General features: G+C 32.3%; 1 protein-coding gene across 3 annotated transcripts in view; it reads left to right on the top strand.

The window, feature by feature from the left end:
- The window catches only part of LOC134693479 (centromere-associated protein E-like), a 54791-nt gene continuing 34393 nt past the window's right edge, over positions 1-20398 (top strand). For 2 of the 3 annotated variants that reach the window (XM_063554311.1, XM_063554313.1), the window contains exons 1-12: positions 1-100; positions 3400-3621; positions 4388-4646; positions 6155-6342; positions 7788-7908; positions 8822-9046; positions 13098-13209; positions 14093-14164; positions 15447-15593; positions 17901-18066; positions 18547-18646; positions 19301-19419. In XM_063554311.1, coding sequence (XP_063410381.1) covers positions 3418-3621; positions 4388-4646; positions 6155-6342; positions 7788-7908; positions 8822-9046; positions 13098-13209; positions 14093-14164; positions 15447-15593; positions 17901-18066; positions 18547-18646; positions 19301-19419 — 1713 coding nt within the window. In that variant the 5' untranslated portion in view covers positions 1-100; positions 3400-3417. Of the gene's footprint in view, positions 151-3399; positions 3622-4387; positions 4647-6154; positions 6343-7787; positions 7909-8821; positions 9047-13097; positions 13210-14092; positions 14165-15446; positions 15594-17900; positions 18067-18546; positions 18647-19300; positions 19420-20398 lie in introns of all 3 variants that reach the window. The other variant, XM_063554312.1, reaches the window with a different exon arrangement.

Raw genomic sequence — 20398 nt, forward strand, 5'->3', positions numbered from 1 at the left:
TTTAGAGTTGCTTCCCTTGAAAGACTTTTTTGAAAGCTAGTTTTTGATTGGTTATTTTAAAACAAGCGGGCTATAGGAACATCGAAGAAGATAAAGAATGGTAAATAATACAGAAAATTTAATAATTAAGAACACCCTGAACTGATCATGGTAAGACACTTGCCTCAAAAGTAAGAGAGTGTATAAAAATTATGTTTAAACATGTGACGTCGTCGTAAACACAAAAGAAGCGTGTCCGATACGTTTTATATCCACTGGCACTGGGAAACAAAATTTAAAAATTCTGAAATAGTACTTACTTGCTTTTGATGCCGTCTTTTTAGAAATTTAAATTCCCTGTATCCAATTGATATTGACAATCTGTTTAGAAATCTGTTCACTCCTGGTGGAACCAAATCTTGACTTTAGGACTGATTGAAAGCAGAGGGGGATAGGAGGGGTCCTGATCCCGAAATCCTGGGCTTAAAATCTAGAGGTCTCAAATTCCCGAAATTCGAAAAAAAGAATTCCTAGATCCCGAATGGGTCAATCCTGAAATCCCGAGCTTAAAAACACCTGATCCTGGAGTCCTATCCCCCCATCAGAGCAGTTTAATAATCTTACATAGTCTGTAACTGAGTGCCGGATCACTCCACTATGCCCAGATCTTCGGTTATTTGCTGACTTGTTTCGGATCTGGTTCCTGTGTCAGCTTTTATACTTAGTCCGAGATTACTCTGACGTCCGACGGCTGTTTAGCCAGACAAGCTGGGGCCGTGGGACGTCAGAGCTTGTCCCATATCAAAAAGCGGATATTTGCCTACCCAAAATAGATGCGCTACTTCCTCGCTTCTGAAGCCGACTGAGGGCCTTGGAATTATATAAATCGGGCATCAATCTCTTCAGTTTTCATTTATCTCTTCATTTATGTAAGTTTCACCTACCTGCCAAACCTTTAATTTTCTATATTTTAACATTTTTCACAGAGACCCATGATTTCTCCATTTTGTCTTTCATTTTCAAAGTTTATCACGTGACCACGAGAAAATAGTGCAAATGACCATAATGTAACACCTCGTTCATTTACGCTTTAAGTTACCTAAATGTCCGAGAGCTGCCGATTGTTATCGTGGTCGGAACTAAATGTTAGTTACCGATTTCCTTTAAAGGAGGTGAAAAAACGTGGTTGCTTCTAAATGTTATTCATCGATCTCCTATAAAGGAGGTAACAAAATATAAATATTTGCATATTTGGGTCTCGAGGCCACGAAATCTCTCGTAACTTGACATCCATTTGAAAGTGAAAGTCAGAAATGGAGAAATCATGGATCTCTGTGAAAAATGTTAGAATGTAGAAAATTAAAGGTTTGGCAGGTAGGTGAAACTTACATAAATGAAGAGATAAATGAAAACTGAAGAGATTGATGCCCGATTTATATAATTCCAAGGCCCTCAGTCGGCTCCAGAAGCGAGGAAGTAGCGCATCTATTTAGGGTAGGCAAATATCCACTTTTTGATATGGGACAAGCAAGGTTGGCAAAAAAGCGGTCAATACTAGTATTGACCATGCCAGTGGTAAATACCGGTATTTACCGGGAAATACTGGCAAATACTGGGAAATACCGGCAAATACTGGTCGATTGAAATTTTGAGTGGTCATTACTATAGAAACCTCTATCTACTTGGTCAATTATAATTACAATTAATAAAATATTAATTAATTTATATAGAAGGTGTTTAAATCATTTTTAATGCTTTCATTTTTAATTCTATTGTAAATTCAAACAGGAATCTATATTGATTAATGTGAACACAATATTATAGTTAAAGGATAAAAACTTTTTGTCCCTACTTCAAATTTTCATTTCAAACATGAAGACGGTTTTTTATCTCACAGTTAAATAGCTATAGACAGGAAATAATTTATTGTTTAGGGGAGTCTTCAAATATCAATTTTATTACTTTCAACCCATGTAGTGTAAACTTTTATTGGAGGCTGTTGTTTTAGTGATTAAAGTTTCACACCTAGCAATGCCAGGTGATAGGTAAAAAGACCCATGTAACTTCATTTACCTGTAGTTTTATTTACCTTTAGTTTTAATTTCCTGTAAAATCATACATTTTGAATAAAAATTCATTTATTTAAACATGTTGAAATAAAATATAAATTTGTATATATATATATATATATATATATCTTAAGTATGTTATATTATAATTCATAAAAACTAAATTTTTAAATCAGTGACAGTAAGAATAAGTGTTATAGATGTATAAAACATATCAAATTTTTCATTAATTTTATAAGCTGACACATCATATTTGACTTTTTATCAAGATTTTACTTCAATTATTAGTAGAAACAACCAAGAAAATTTCAATTGACCAGTATTTGCCAGTATTGACCACTTGGGGAGTATTGTCCGGGGCGGTAAATACCGGTAAATACCACTGGTAAATACCGGGGGTGGTATTTACCGCCCAACCTTGGGGACAAGCTCTGACGTCCCACGGCCCCAGCTTGTCTGGCTAAACAGCCGTCGGACGTCAGAGTAATCTCGGACTACTTTTATACTATGCTTCCTCTTATTCCACATAAAATCTTCTGAGTAAAATTCTTTGTAGTGTTGAACTTTCATGACAGCTTGCAATCATTTATTTTTGGTAACTCCACCCACCTTAGGCTTTGATCGTGTATATTTCTTATATCTTAAACCTGAATTAAATTTTGTTGCGTATTACCTTATTTCCGCATAGATACATCTGAAATGTTTAGAAAATCAATCAGATAAATGGGTCACCAGTGTTTTTCACAGAAGTGTGATTGTCCCGTAAGTCTGCCCATGTGTAGTATTAAAACATGTATGGAGGAATGATTTATCATATTTTAACGAATTAAAGATGTTTCAGTGATGGAATAGTCCAAGATAACTCTGACATCCAACAGCTCCAATCTCGGACTAGTGATGGACCAATATGAAAGGAGTTCTAACAAAATATAAAAAAATAAAGTCAATATGATAGAGAAATTGGTGAAAATGGACAACAAACCAAAATGTGAATATCTTCTATATCCAGACAATAACAAACAAAGGGGTAACTTCCATGAGCATGATGAGTACATCATTACAAGAGAAAACATCAATAGCATAATATAAGAAAAACACATAACAAATCAATTACAAATAAATTGTGCGCTGTGATAAAAGTTTAAAAAGAATTATTGAAAATTACGCGCTTACCACAGCGCTATCAAAAAGTAATATTTACATTTCAATTGTTTGCATTCTGTGTATTTTTATTGTGGTTACAGAAAAAACTATGGAGTTAGAAGTCAAAATTTACACTAAATTTCTACATTTACATTATGTAAATATTGAGATAACCTGACGAGAATCAACAGGATGATTTATTTTTCAGTAAGAAGATACATAAACAATGGCAGGAAGGACAAGATTGCATTCAGATGTTGTGTTTGGAGACACTACTCAAGACGATGATATCTCCTTCAGGAATCCCAAGAAGAGGATATTGTTTGACGAGGAGAATACCAATACACCTGTGGAGATCTCAGAACACATGAAATGTTATCTCAGGATAAGGCCTTTTTCAGAAGAAGAAGTAGATAGCAAGGAAGACCAGGTATTCTGTTCAATACTAATCAAACACACAAAGTAATTTGAAACTGTACAAGGGATCAAACTTGGTTTTATTCATGTTTCTTAGCAATTTTGTACAAAATATTTAACTGATTTCAACACAGAAACAGTCTATTGTAATTGTCTTGGTTAAAAATGACATTTAAAAAGGGGTCAGTTTGGTTACCAGTGTATCCCATATTGACAAAACGTCAGACAACATTATCATCGACAACATTCATTCATTCAGTCAGACAGAATTTTCAGATTTTTTTGTTGAAAATATAGTTGGCATTTCTTTTATGGTCAGATAAACTCTAGAACAGTTTGGCACAACTGCTGAATACAGTTTTGTAATAACAATACACAAGTTTACATTTGTATCTTCATTTACATCATAAGGTATTAGTTTTGTTACCTTAATGTCATTGCTAACTTTTAGATATCCTTTGTCAATTTGTCATGTTTGTTATGTTAACTACATTGAAACTACTTGTGTTTTCAAAACATGCATATATATAAACGAAGTACATTATACTTTAAATTCACAAATTATTAAGAGTTTTTTTATTATTGTGAAAATTGCGATAGCGTTGTTAACGCAATAATTTAAACTCACATTTTTGAATATTTAATATGAATTAAGTAGGATTCTTCCCAAAATCGGAAATATTAAACTCGCATTTAAGTCTAAAATGACAAAATCGCAATAATAAATGCACGCAATAATTTCTGAATTTACAGTATACATGTGTATCTTTATTTTACAGAAATGTTTGACAATTGAAGATGAGCACACAGTAGCCACACATGCACCAAAGGAATCCCATACATTTAAAAACTGTACGCATGGTCTAGGAAAAACTACTCATAAGTTTAAATTTTCCCGAATATTTGATTCGGTAACAACCCAGAAGGACTTTTTTAATGAGACAATGCTTGGTCTTGTTAAGGACTTCATTGATGGACAGAATTGTTTAGTGTTTACTTATGGTGTAACAAGTTCTGGCAAAACATATACTATTCAAGGTAACTATGTGTTTGAATGCATCATCTATTAAAACTTTGAATAATTAATCTACCTTACCACTCTTAAAGCACATTTTTTTGCCCCACCTAAGATAGTAGAGGGGCATTATGTTTTCTGGTCTGTACGTCTGTTCGTCCGTCTGTTCCGCTTCAGGTTAAAGTTTTTGGTCAAGGTAGTTTTTGATGAAGTTGAAGTTCAATCAACTTGAAACTTAGTATACATTTGCCCTATGATATAATCTTTCTAATTTTAATGCCAAATTAGAGTTTTGACCCCAATTTTACGGTTCACTGAACATAGAAATTGATAGTGCAAATTTCAGGTTAAAGTTTTTGGTCAAGGTAGTTTTTGATAAAGTAAAAGTCCAATCAACTTGAAACTTAGTATACATGTTCCCTTTGATAAGATCATTCTAATTTTAATGCAAAATTAGAGAATTTATTCCAATTTCACGGTCCACTAAACATGGAAAATGATAATGCGAGTGTGGTATCCGTGTACTGTGGACACATTCTTGTTTCACTAGCTGTAAGTAAGAAAATTCAATTTGTATAAAGAGTTTAATATAATTTCCATTTTCCAACAACTTTTTTTTTTCTTTTTTTCAGAAAAACTGTAAGGGAATAAGATTAAAACAATATTTTAGAAATGAACTAAATCATTAATCACATGTATTTCAATAAACTAATGAAAGCGGCACATCTTTACTTCTTATACAGGTGATTTTTTCACTTAGTTCCCTTTTAGAGTGATTTCTCACAAGTTATAAATCTTTTTTCACCCCCTACAACTTGGCACTCACACCACATCTTCCTATATCTATTATAGAGCTCTGCAAGAATATTAAAACTTTCATCAGACATATCCAGAATTTTTTCAGGAATGACAATTTCAAAAGCCTTATTATTTTAAAAAATATATATATACTTCTTGGACCATTAGCAGTATCTTAGTTGAAAAGATGAAAACAAAATAAAGTTATTTACCTTACAAAAAAATTATGCATTCTTTGTCATAAAAAATCTGTCTTTATTGATGGGTTTCATTGTGAAGTATATTTCATTTATTAAACATAGAGTGTTTCATAAACATGCTATGTTGCTCAAAGGCCTTTCAGCAGTCAATGTCCAGGTTATAATGTTGACATGAATCCAGCAAGAATTTATAAGTCAGCAATATTTTTAAAGACAAATAACAAACTTAAGTTTAGTAAAAGCTTTTATATACATATTTCAACTGAAACATCAACAGATACACAGTAATTCCAAAACACAATCTCACTCTGATATGTTCAGTTGACTAACACTAACAGGAAGGTGTAAATTCTCTTTGGACAATTCTGTTTTAGTGGTTTTTTTTTAACTCTTTGATCTCAAATTAAGTTTACTGGAACTATAGATAACTCAAAACATTTTTTACCAGGCTCTCAAAGTTTGACATATCTAGTGAATGTAATGATTGTTGTGTATCTGACCCTTCCAATCTAAATAGCAATTTACATTTTCAGGAAAACCTAAAGATGCAGGAATTTTACCTCGAGCTCTAGATGTGTTGTTTAACAGTATCAATGGTAAACAGTGGCCTAATAATAACCTGAAGCCTAAGATGTTTATGGATGTAACTAGACTGTCAGCTGAGCAAGCAGCACAAGAAGTTAAAATTAAGGAGAGGACATTGAAGATGGTCACATTTGATGTATGTTGGTTTGGAAGTCATAAATGTTAAAGGACTATGCAGGCCTCATAAATTAAAGAATTCTGACTTTTTTCTCTTCAATTTTAACTATTTAACATTATCTATTTTTGACAACTGTATCAATACAGTTCTCCAATCTTACTGAAACCAGAAATGCGGATTTACTTTCAGTTACCAATATTTCAAAGTTTACTCATTCAGTCAGTGAAAATTGTGCTTTAACCAAAATCTAGTAATAAAGCAGTGAAATATATTTCACAAAATCCTTAAAGTCATATGAAACGAGTGAGTGGTGAAAATTTGTGTTTATCCAATTCTTGAACCAATGCATGTATATATCATAAACTTGGTCCTCTGTGCACGATTTTATCATTATTTTCGCAAATATATCATATAATCGTCGATATTTTCTCTCTCTGTTATGATTTAACAAATGGCTGCTCATTAAATGACGTGTTTTAAAGCCGAGTTTTACCGATTGTCACCTTATAGTAAACAAATCACAAAAAGCATGAGTATTGAGCAGGTGTTTAACATGTATAATCAGATATTTGTTTATTTCAATGACAGACCCATGCGTATTGCAACCACCGGATTTTTACGAGGAGGGTTACACTCGGGTCACTATGCATACAAAAAATATGTCGGCGAAATGCTTCCTGGAAGCAAGCAATTGAAAATGTTAAAGTAAACTTCTTCTAAATGTGGACAAATTAAAGAATTTTCCTCAAAAAGTATATGTGCATAAGTTGTAATGTGAAAACTATCCATTTAGTTATAAAAAACAAATGCATATTTTTTTTTAATTTGATGTTTCTTAAATGTTATGACTTTAAAACATTTGAAACAATGATATTAACCCTTTCCTCCATAATGAAGCTTTTGACACCACCCCATGAAATTTTTTCGTTTTCACAATGCATTAATACTATAAACCTGATAATTTTTTTTTTATTGAAAAAGTCCTATGCGAATCAAGTATGTGAGAGAAAAAAATTCCATCGAGGAAAGGGTTAAGCAGAAAACAGAATTAATCAGATCAGAGGCATTTTAAAAGTGTGGAAAGAATTAATTAGCATGATTTAAAACTAATATTAATTCTATTGAATATACAGTGAGGCATTTGCACCCTTAATCATCCCAGCTTCTTCATAAATAAATAAAGAGATACTGTGAAAATGTTCAGAATACAATTGCTTGGACACTAATGTTATATACATATTTGTATGCTCCTCAAATGTCCTTGTTCTGTTCCATGGTAAGAAATGCTAATATGTTGACTGGTGTCTAATATATAATGATAAGTTGTTAAAATGTGGGTAAAACTCTTGAATTAGGAGGTCTATTCTTTCTTTAAAGTTGTAAATATGGAATGTTGGCTCTAGATGGTGTGTCATATCTTAATAATTAGTATTTTAATCTTGAAATGTCATTTTATTTAACAGGAACCTGATGTGATGAGCCTTCTTGGTGATGATGCCTCAGATATGTCAATTATAAATAATACTACTACATGTTCAGAAAGTTCTAATGCTTCATATGGTCCTGCTGGTAGAGTATCTAAAGGTATATATATATATATATACATACATAAGTACGTCTGAGTCAGTGACAACACTACAACAGATGTATCCATCGGATCGCCATCAATGATGGTGATACATGGCTGTGTACATAATGTATATACAACTCGTCTAAACATCAACCCAACAATGTTAGATCTGTAAATTTGCTTTTGCAAATTTTGGTTCTTCCCTCGCCGGGATTCGAACCCATGCTACTGTGATATCGTGACACCAAATCGCCTGCACTGCAGCCGTCCCGCTAGACCACACGCCCACCTGGGCTCTCATATATATACACTAGTAAATACTTGTCCATTTTAAAGAAGCAGTCACAGACGTATTTCTCTCTTTCTAATCATTTACTTAAACTTTATGTCCTCTACTTCTTCGAATTCTATATATACCAGACTTTTACCAGGATCCTTTTTCTTAAAAAAACCAACTTGAATGATTTTGAGGAATATTGATTTATTAACCAGTGTTAGGAAAATACTGTAAATTCAGAAATTACTGGGATGTTTTTAGTATCGCAAAAATTTGACAGATTTATCATTGCACTAATTTAAACTCAAATTTAGAATTTTTATGTCCCATTTATGTGATGTGTGGATGGGGCATCCCTGTACTGGAAACACATTCTTGTTTCATATGAATTCACAGTATTTTTTCTCAATATTCGAAAAGTTAAATGGCATTTTAATGGCAATAATTTATTAACTTACAGTAAATATTTAATTTTAGTATTGTTTGTGTTTCATTCAAACTCAAAAGAATTATTTTTTTAACCTTAAAAAAATTGTGTGGTGGAATCTTTAACAATGCAATTTTCAGTTTTAAAAGTATTAGAAAATATATTTTCCCAACTGAACAACTCTTTGTAAATGTGTTCATTAAATAACAATGTTGTTTTGTAGATTCGTTAGATGAAGTTTTTTCTGACCTTGAGAACCGTGTTCGTGAGGAGGCAGCTGTCAATGTAGAAGACCAGGGTCTAATGAAATTCTCTGTTTGGGTCAGTTTTGCTGAAATTTATAATGAACAGATATTTGATTTGTTGGAACCAATACCTAAAAAGAAAACCACACGAAGACCTGTTCTACGACTGAGTGACGATAGAAATGGTAGTCCTTATATAAGAGGTAAGAAGAGAGAAATTTTAAACATGATATTTTCACAGTGTGACATTGACCGGTCAGCCACTGGACTTTAAGCAAACATCAATCAATCAATTTAAATGTATACATAAAACTTACAACAATTGAAAAACAGTGCAAATGAACATTTTAACAAACAAACAAAAAATATATAAACTTGTTTATGAAGAAGACCAAAGTGTATAACTCAATTACATTAGTAAAATGAACCAATATAACCAACTGCAAGTGTATATGAACATTTTCGTTTCATTTTTGTCGAGCCTTCGACTTTAGTCGAAAAAGCGAGACTAAGCGATCCTACTTTCTGTTGGCGGCGGCGGCGTCCACAAATATTCACTCTGTGGTTAAAGTTGTTGAAATTTTAATAACTTTCTTAAACTATACTGGATTTCTACAAAACTTGGACAGAAGCTTGTTTATGATCATAAGATAGTATCCAAAAGTAAATTTTATAAAAATAAAATTCCATTTTTTCAGTATTTTACTTATAAATGGACTTAGGCCGTGTTCACATTGACCTAAACTCGGTGTTATGTTAGTGTAACTCACACATAAACTAAACATAATTACGTTCCCATTGATAAAACTCAAATGTTTACATGTAGTTTAAATCATGTTTTGCCTACATGCAGTCGATAGTCGATGTAGGCCTTGTGTAGGTTCAGTGTACACAAAACTAGGCATTCCGAATTGTGATTTTTCCATTTATACGTAAAAAAGAAACGATTTTTATATAAAATTGATACTTATAACACTTATTAATAAAGTTCTTTACAGAAATATTTGTCTAAACTTGATATATTTATTTGCTATAAAACACTTTACGTAGCCTTATTCATGTTATTAGCCCCTTATCAAGACTCATCCATCATCTTTGCCGAACACATAATTTATTAGAAAAGGTCTACCCATATCGACTGGAAGTACACACTTGACAGAAATATTTGCCACTGGTATTTATTCAAACAACGATTCACTCATTAATGCATTACTGAAAAAGGGTGAGGTTACTTGCTTGTTTGTGTAGAATCTCAGATCCGTTAAAATACAATTAGAAATAAAAAAAAATATCACCCTCTTCTTTTGCCAAAGAAAAACTTGTAGAAAAAATATCATTTCAAACAAACAGAAAAGATAGAAATGTACTGAACCTTAAAATCGCTATTCTTTTTCTCTGTCTATAAGCAAGCTGATGCAGTTTTTTTTAATGCGAAGTCGAGACATCTTTAAACTACTGCAAATCATCCAAAATTACTTTCTTAAAGGAGCAACCACTTTACTTTAAAAACAAAGGGGGGGGGGGGGTCTGAGTCCGAATTTTTCTCTCGCGCGAAAGTTAATATTTATTTCGAGGATGGCAATTCAATATTTAACACTAAAATGTATGGGGAAACTTTGGATTCAGAATTTTTTTTCATTCTAATCATCTGTTTGACCCGATTTTTTTAATCAAATGGTCGTTCCCTTACTGCTAGAAAAGTTGTTTGAAAGTTTGAATTCGGTTTCTACGTAATGAACATTTAAATGACATATAGTTTACAAGTGTGAACAAATCTTATGTACAGGTAAATAAACAAGGTGTATAGATGTGGACAAATCTTATGTGAAACTAGTGTACAGTTCATTAAACCAAATGTAAACATGTTTACTGTACACGGCGTTTGGTGTGAACACGGCCTAAGTTTATTCTGCGGGGAAACATTACATTCACTCTGTGGTTAAAGTTTTTAAAATTTAATAACTTTCTTAAACTATCCTTGGTTTGTACCAAACTTGGACAGAAGCTTGTTTATGATCATAAGATAGTATCCAGAAGTAAATTTTGTAAAAAGATAACTCCATTTTTTCTGTATTTTACTTTTAAATGGACTTAGATTTTCTTCCAGTTAACATTTACATACAGTCTGCAGTTAAAGTTTTCAAAACATGTATTAGATTCATTAACCAGGATGTCAATAAGATTTGAAGTAGCAGGCTAAATCATAAAAGTAGGAGGCAACAATGTCGGACGGCGTAGCCGTTCGGCGCAACGAGCTTGCTCGTTGCCCTTCACGGCGAGGGGTCTGTTTTTTTTTTAAATGGTGCAAAATCCTGCACTCTGGGGTGCTCCAGAACTCTAATTTGTTCTTTGCAAACACCATTTTTATAATGATGATAAGGTAAATGAGCAGCAAGATGGTCATATTTTCTATAAAGTTGATAGTCACATAAATATCATCAAGACTTTCAGCTAACAAGTTACTGAAGTTGTTTGCAGATCTTTGAGGAAAATGATGAAGGCGTTACTCTTTAAGACATGGTGATATTCAGGAAATTTGATTTTATTAGTTGAAAATATTTTTAATACAACTGTAGACATGGTAGACATGCAATTATTCAAATAGTTCTAACCCATAGAAAACATTTTTCAGTATTAATAATTTCAAATACTAATCAGAATAAATCAAATGATTAATTCAATGGACTGTTTTTCAGGCAAAAAAAAATGCACTTTGGTTAAATCACAATAATCTAGAATTCAAAATTGATACTATAAGTCAGAAGAGCATTAGTTAAGAAGCAAACAAAAGGAAAGAAAGAAATCTTAGATCTGCTTAAATTTTGGTGTTAAAATGACTTTTTATGAGTTATTAATTGAAGTCTCATATTTAAGAAAGGAAAAATGGGGTCATCATGGTCATGGGTCAACATATTTTACTCTGTAGTGTATCATAGGGAAAACAACGAAGATCAAACATCTGACAGAAATTCCAGAACCTAGTCAAAGTACATCCTTGAATGAAAATGCAAGGCTTAAACTTAAATAATCATAGGGAGACGTGACTTCTCTTTCTGGAACTGATAGGGAGGAGTGGTGAGATTTGAAAGAGAAGTTCTCCTTCGAACATTGTGCTGCAATGTTTGTTCTTTGCTTCCAATATGTATAGTACAAAGGGTCATATATGTGAATAATGTTCTTTTTATATTGTTCAATTTATATCTGAGTAAACAATTAAAGTAACAGTCGAAATTCAAAGTTATTTAAGTTAAGGTTCTAGTTAGAAACTACTAACTAGATATAGCACTAAAAAGATTTGTTTAATGACACTGAGAAAGGGAAAGAAATGATAATATAAAAATTACAATTCAATAAGAAAAAAACTGTCTTGTTTATCATGTTTATGAAGTTCAGTGCTTTTGAAAAATCTAACATAAAAGTCTGTAAAATTGTGTCGAATGCGTAATTTTTCCATTTGGGATAAAATTTCTTCTTTCAGCTGTTCCATTCGAGGGTCGTAGATATGGGCCGTAGTTATTATTGTAAAAATACGGATTCCGGTCATAGCTGGTCCGTTTCCGATTTCTAGTTTACACATTAATGGCAGACGAAGTCCCGGGAAAATTAACAAAAATAAACGATGTTTGACAAGCTATTTGGAACGGAATAGGACGTTTTTAATGCAACAAATGGATTACACATTAACCGGAGACAATTTTCATCACGTTCAAATGAAGTAAAAAACTTATTTTGCCGCCGAAACTTAGATCGATGTACGCTTCTCTTGTCAACAAGTACTGAAACTTGCGGAAGTGATAAAAAGTTGTCTTTTTATTAAATAATCTGCCTCACACTGTAAAGTCAATGCTTAAATCTTTGTTCTTTAGAAAATGAATTGTTTATGTCCAAATTTCTATCATGATCAATTCATGATCGTTTCATCGACTAGGAAAAAATTGAAATTTTTTGAAAATATTATTTTTGACAATTTTGAAGTAGCCGGCGCCAAAGCAGAAATACCCGGCGTATTTCGCCGGTTGCCGGCTTCTAATGACATCCCTGTTAACTATCCTAGATTTTTACCAAACTTGGACAGAAGCTTCTTACAATCAAAAGATAGTATTAAGAGGAATATTTTTATTGTTTTTTTTCCTCATTTTTGTTGAGCCTGTGATTTACAGCAAAAGTAGGTGAGACACTGGGTTCCACGGAACCCTTACAAATTTTTTGAATATAAATCATGTATTTCACTACTGGTAATTAATACTGTTTTAGGTTTGAAAGAGATCCATGTAACATCAGCTGATGAAGCATATAACTTACTGACAGTGGGACAGAAAAATCTACGTACAGCTGTCACCAAACTAAATCATCAGTCATCTAGGAGGTCTGTAACAATTATAACAATGCCCCTTTTGATTTAAATATGTTGAATACAACCATCCACATAAGGAGGAAACATTATTTTCTGGACAGCTCTAAGAGCTATAATGCATCTGACTCTGAAGCATTATTTTCTGGAACAGCCCAAAGGGCAAAAAAGCATCTGACTTTCTGTGTATTTTGCAAATATCCCTTAACAAGCTGTAAGAAATTGTTGTCTCACATAGTTCACTTACAAAGTGATACACATTATAAGAGTTATTGATGTCAAACATGATTTTCACAGTGAAATTTGAAAATATGAGAGCATCTCTTGATGTCATGTATACTTGAAATAAAATGAAAACCAAAAGAATTTTGATTTTTTGGCAGGATTAGCTGTTTTGGTGAACATTGCAGTACACACAAATACAATCACATATGATAAAATTTTACTGTTTTTATTTCAATATTACCAATATTTCATGAGAAAGAAATATTCAAGTTTACATTAGCACAACATGAGTGCAAAGAAAAGTTAAACTATACAAAACATGTATCATGAATATTGCTTTACAGTTATCAAAATCAATATTCAAGACATCATTTTTTACCCATCCTATTTGTCCTTCACACTGCAATCAATAACCAGGGTTATATGTTGGTGTTATTACACTTATATTATTTATAGTGCTTTGAATAATGCAAGATACAACTTTGATAGTATTTAGATATTTATAGCGTACTTTCATGTAAGTATTAAAAAAAAGATGTGGAATGATTGCAAATGAGACCAACTCTCCACAAGAGACCAAAATAACACAGAAATTAACGAGGTTCAGTTAAATTGCTAAGTATTGTAAACATTTTATGAATTGTATATATAATTTGATTTATATATATTTCAGTCATTGTATTTTTAACATCAAGATTTTACGTGTTGTTGACAAAGGAAATCCAAATCATGCACGGGTCAGCATGTAAGTACTTAAACATATTCATATTAAAGATAAGATTCTGTTCTCTATGTTGTTATAGGCCAAAATGAATATAATTCAATGTACCTTTTGAGATCTGTTCAAGTTGAAAGTCATGATAAATACGGTAATCTTTTTTGAAGACTGCATATTTTGATTTAGGTCAGAATTTATTAAAATATAAATGTAATTTCATAGCAAAATTGATGACTTATTATTAAAAAATATATATTAGAGGGAAAACTTATGAAAATTTAACAACACAAGAAACTGAACACTGCTTGAAATCAATGCCACTATATTCCTCAGAAATGAAACCTAATTGGAACTAATTTAGTTAAGCTGGATGTAATTCAAATACTGTTTAAGATGTCTGTAGTCCTCTCTTGAATTAAGAATTACTGTAACAAAAGTCCAATGATGATTTTATCCTTGCTCACAGATCGCTGTCTTTGGTCAGCATGTAGATAAAACCGGCCCCCTGAGTTAAACCATGTGAGGTTAAGCTTGGGGCTGAGGACTTATTCCTTTTTGTCTTGATTTGATAATCCCCTTATATGTATTACAACAATCATACTAGAATGTTTACAGAACAGAAGGACTTGTGACTGTTTTTTACTAAAGCTTTATTTTTCGGTCCCATAAAAAAAATATATTCTACAGACTAATGGTAGCTATCTCAATAGCTAATTTTTTGGTACATGTTCACATACAAATTGAAATTTAAAGATGAACAACATTTATACCAAATAATATCATACATTTAGATGGCATTTTACCAGGATTTGATGAAAAAAATGTTAAATTTGTATTCTGCTATTGATATCAAGGATCTAACAACAATTGTTTCTAGCATGTTCGAAGCTCTATTGTTTGAATAATTGCTGTGTCAAAAGTCCAATGATGATTTTATCCTTGCTCACAGATCGCTGTCTCTGGTCAGCATGTAGATAAAACCGGCCCCCTGAGTTAAACCATGTGAGGTTCAACTTGGGGCTGAGGACTTTTTCTTTTGATAAGCATCAGATACCATAAGATTTTTTATATTTGTGACATAGAATGTTAATATACTTGTGACTTAGACAGTCAGTATTGATATTTGTGACTTAGAATGTTAATATACTTGTGACTAAGACAGTCAGTATTGATATTTGTGACTTAGAATGTTAATATACTTGTGACTAAGACAGTCAGTATTGATATTTGTGACTTAGAATGTTAATATACTTGTGACTAAGACAGTCAGTATTGATATTTGTGACTAAGGAAATGTATATTTGTACAGGTTGTCTCTATGTGATCTGGCTGGATCAGAACGACATTCTAAAACCCAGAGTAAAGGTGAGCGACTGAAGGAGGCGGGTAATATAAATACCTCATTGATGACACTAGGGCGATGTATTGAAGCACTGAGAAATAATCAACACCACAAGTAAGTACAGATGTGTACATCTTCATTTCACTTTATACCATAAATTGATGTTGATATAGGTGTAAGAACTTTAGATAAGCGCAAGAATAAAGAAAAGAAAAAAAAAAAAAAACACCAGGAAAAAATGTATCTTGTATTTGAAAGGCATGTTTTAAAGTTCTGTTGTTTCTTAGTCTTGATTAAAAAAATCGAAAGACATCGTTTACTTGCTCTTCATATTGCATGAGAACTAGTGTTGTTCCGATGATCGGAATAAGTCGGAAATCAGTTGGTTGGGCGTTGCGATGTCGATAATCGATTGGGATTTTGTTCAATCGATTGTCGTTTTTAGTTTCCGGACCTTTAGCTTGTCAACTTCCGGTCTGTTTTACGGTTTGCATTTTATATGCGCAGTCAAACAATATTAACCAGTCGATGACAGTAACAATGTCAAACATCCAATAATTAAAGAATTAACCAATTTCCTTCTTTATAAACGTGACAAAAGCATTTGCAGATTTATGGAAGGTTATTTAACATTAATAACTTTGTATGAAATACTTTCTTTCATTACCGGTACAGTACTTGTTACTTGAGAGCGGTACAAATCATTCTGATTTTAGACAAAATAATTTCGTTGCTTCATTAGAACGTGTTGCAAATTGCCTTTTAGAAATGTTTATCCATGTGTTGCATCAAAAACGTCATATTCCTTTCCAAATTGTTTGCCAAACATCGTTTATTGTTGTAAATTTTCCGAAATTTGTCCGCCATTTATAAAAATATAAGAATCACGAATCGGATACGGTTCAACTATGTAATAATTCCGCATTCTTACAATTATAGGTTCAGACGTACGAATGACACAATTGACAGAAAATAATGATCACAAGAGTGAAAAAAAGCGTTCTTCACGAATTAACAGACAATGGCTTTGACAAACCCTTTGTATACTGTATATCTTATAATGCAAATGCATTATTTTTTTTTTTTGTGTTAATTTTAAATTTCTAAAAATTGAAAACTTTATATATCTTTTCCTAATTAGAAGCATTCAAATGTTCATACAGCTATGTTATTAAAATTGTTTTGTGAGTTACACCATTGAAATTTAGAAATGTTAGTGTCACTGTTGGTAATAAATGTTGTAATTATGAGATAAAATATGTTCAATATGAATCTTGATTCTTATCAAGACATTTCATTGTTTTAACTGCTGAATAGATAATTATCAAAGGTACCAGGATTATAATTTAGTACACAAGAATATGAAAAGGAAACAAAAGATTAAATATGAATATATAAACTCTGCAATGATATTGAATGTACACATAAGACATGTACAATGAGACTAAATACATGATTTCCTTTAAAAAAAAAGGGCAAGGTATTATGATCCGATTATAACCGATAGTCGGTTGGTTGCTGTCAACCGATTGTAATAGATAATCGGTTGGTAATTTCAACCGATTATCCAACACTAATGAGAACAATATAATATGTTATCTTTTGTAAATGTGGGCGTGGTATCTCAGTGATAACTTTTATGAATAAACTTTGACACTGGTGAAATTCAGTGAGACAATTTTACATTGGTTGTAATTTCAAAAAGACAGGTTAACCACACATACAAAAATATATGATCACTACTCCTGGAGATATCAACATTTCACAAACATTATCTCTAGATTCAGTTAAGAGTCATTAGAACAACACAGATTAAGTCAAAATCATGTTGAAATTGAAACCCAAGAATTTGGGCTGTTTCATTAAAATATAAATGTCGTCGCTGGGCTTCTAAGATGTTGTATATGACTTTTTTGACTAAAAATACTTTTTGACACCAATGGTCTGGGCGGGAGGAAATCTTTGGTATTACAAAATAGCATACAGTTAGACCAATCAAAATGTGTGAAATAAGACATATTACAAAATTGCCAATGTCAGTTGTTTGTAAAGTTTGCTTCCAAAATGTTGTATAAAAACTTGAAAATGGTTGTCGAATGGCTTTGGGAGAAAAATAATTGTACACTTCTTTATTTCTGTGAAAATAACTTAAGTTCTTGGATAATCCAGAAATGTCAAAGTTTTTATTTCATTGCTATCTACAAAAATGTTCAAGTTCACATACAACATTTTGGAAGCATGCATTTTGCCAAAATTTTCAAAGCTTGTTTGTGAGAAATCTTTTTTTTGAAAAATTTGTAATATACAACATTTTAGAAGCCCAGCGACGATGTGTATTATGCTGTGGTAAAGATTTGAAAATGATATTATAACCAACTATTAACTTGAATTTCAGAAATAAATTTAACTCTTTGTTTGTAGAGATAAAACCCAGCTGATACCATTCAGAGACAGCAAGTTGACAAGATTGTTCCAGAATTTTTTCTCAGGTAGAGGAAAAGCTGCCATGATTGTCAATGTAAACCAGTGTGCCAGTATGTTTGATGAAACTTTACATGTCTTCAAATTTTCTGCCGTAGCAAAACAGGTACGGCTATACTAAACCATTGTTTTGTGGTTGTTCCTGTCGCTTACTTGGATAAATGGCTAACTTTTATCTTTTTACAATGAAGTTGCATTGTCAATATAGCAACACCATTTGTTCATACATCACCCTTTATACAAAAAACACAGCATTGGATTATTTTTGATACATTTGCGTAAAGGACGGAAGGCTTTCAAAGAAGATTTGGGTACAGACAATGGAAAAGCAAACTAACAACACTTATAACCAAAACACATGTATGATCTATGAAAAATCTATCCAGGCAAATTAAATTAACTGTCTTATAGTTATGTTCACAATAAAATGCCGACAGGACCAGTGAGGGTTAAATTATTTTATATTCCTCCTCAGAATTAAATAGATGTAGGATTTTAATGCCATATTTACATTGTCAAACCTGCAAAATACTCACATGTTAAGTGTTGTTATATAAATACTCACATCTTCATTGTTTGATTGTAGGTTGTAGTAGTTCAGAAACCAGAACCACCACCAAAGAAAAGACTGAAATCTGCACCTCCTCCTAAAGTACCCAGACCATCTATTCCATGGGCTACTCCAGGTTTGTTTTATTATTAACCAGGAACACAGGTTTACTTAAGTGGTTTACAGAACTTCTAATTCTAATATTACATATATAACCAAACAGTCTTGGACAGTAATCATCCCTTGTAATTCAACTGTTCCCTTTAACTTGCTGAAATGCCTCAAATCACACATGTATGCTGCTTTAATATGGATGATTTTGTCAATAATGTAAATTATTTCGTTTATTTATACCCCTCCTTTAAGTTGAGAGGTAAACGGCTTTGCCTCTGTTCAATCTCTCCTGTGTAATTTAATACAATCCCATTTATCACAAATCAGGTCTTCCTGAACTTTGGTTTCAAGAAAGTTTGTGAAACATTTTAATTACTAGTCATTCCTTTTGTTGAGGAATACAAATTAGAATAATAGTAATTATTGTAATAGGAGGGGTATATTTTTTTTGTTTTAAGTGGTTCTACTTCATAAGAATTGTTATAAAAAAAAACCAGGCACATTAAAATGCAAGTGGATGTGCCTTCAGATAAATCTCAATGCTTTCCAGCTAATTTTATTTAAGTAGCAATCATTTATTAAATGAAAGAATAAAAGTAACACATTTGTGATTTTTTGTAAATTTCATTAGTCACATAGATTTGTTTAAAATGAAGAGCTTGTTATATATTTTCAGGTGCAGCTGACATGTCACTAATGAACTCTGCCCTGAAACATGGACAGCAGATTCCATTACCAGAGGATGATTTTGATGAAGATATGGACTCTGATTCTATGGATGATTCAGAATCGGCTGTAATTATTTTAATATTAGAATTTTATGTTTAAAAATGTTTTTAGATTCAGATTTGTTACATGTCAGGGTTAAATGAGTGTAATCAATTGTTTCACTGTTTTACATTAAAATGTATGGAAAATTGGGCTTTGGTTGTTTTCGAATATAACTAGCTATAACTTTTTTAGCTCACCTGGCCCGAAGGGCCAAGTGAGCTTTTCCCATCACTTTGCGTCCGGCGTCCGTCGTCCGTCGTCTGTCGTCCGTCGTCCGTCGTCCGTCGTCGTTGTTAACTTTTACAAAAATCTTCTCCTCTGAAACTACTGGGCCAAATCAAACCAAACTTGGCCACAATCATCATTGGGGTATCTAGTTCAAAAAATGTGTGGCGTGACCCGGTCAACCAACCAAGATGGCCGCCAGGGCTAAAAATAGAACATAGGGGTAAAATGCAGTTTTTGGCTTATAACTCAAAAACCAAAGCATTTAGAGCAAATCTGACATGGGGTAAATATGTTTATCAGGTCAAGATCTATCTGCCCTGAAATTTTCAGATGAATCGGTCAATCGGTTGTTGGGTTGCTGCCCCTGAATTGGTAATTTTAAGGAAATTTTGCTGTTTTTGGTTTTTATCTTGAATATTATTATAGATAGAGATAAACTGTAAACAGCAATAATGTTCAGCAAAGTAAGATCTACAAATAATTCAACATGACCAAAATGGTCAGTTGACCCGTTTAGGAGTTATTGCCCTTTATAGTAAATTTTTAACCATTTTTCGTAAATTAAAGTTATCTTTTACAAAAATCTTCTCCTCTGAAACTACTGGGCCAAGCTAATCCAATCTTGGCCACAATCATCTTTGGGGTATCTAGTTTTAAAAATGTGTGGCGTGACCTGGTCAACCAACCAAGATGGCGGCCACGGCTAAAAATAGAACATAGGGGTAAAATGCAGTTTTTGGCTTATAACTCAAAAACCAAAACCTTTTGAGGAAAT

Source organism: Mytilus trossulus, chromosome 12, assembly GCF_036588685.1.
Source record: "Mytilus trossulus isolate FHL-02 chromosome 12, PNRI_Mtr1.1.1.hap1, whole genome shotgun sequence".
Taxonomy (NCBI): domain Eukaryota; kingdom Metazoa; phylum Mollusca; class Bivalvia; order Mytilida; family Mytilidae; genus Mytilus; species Mytilus trossulus.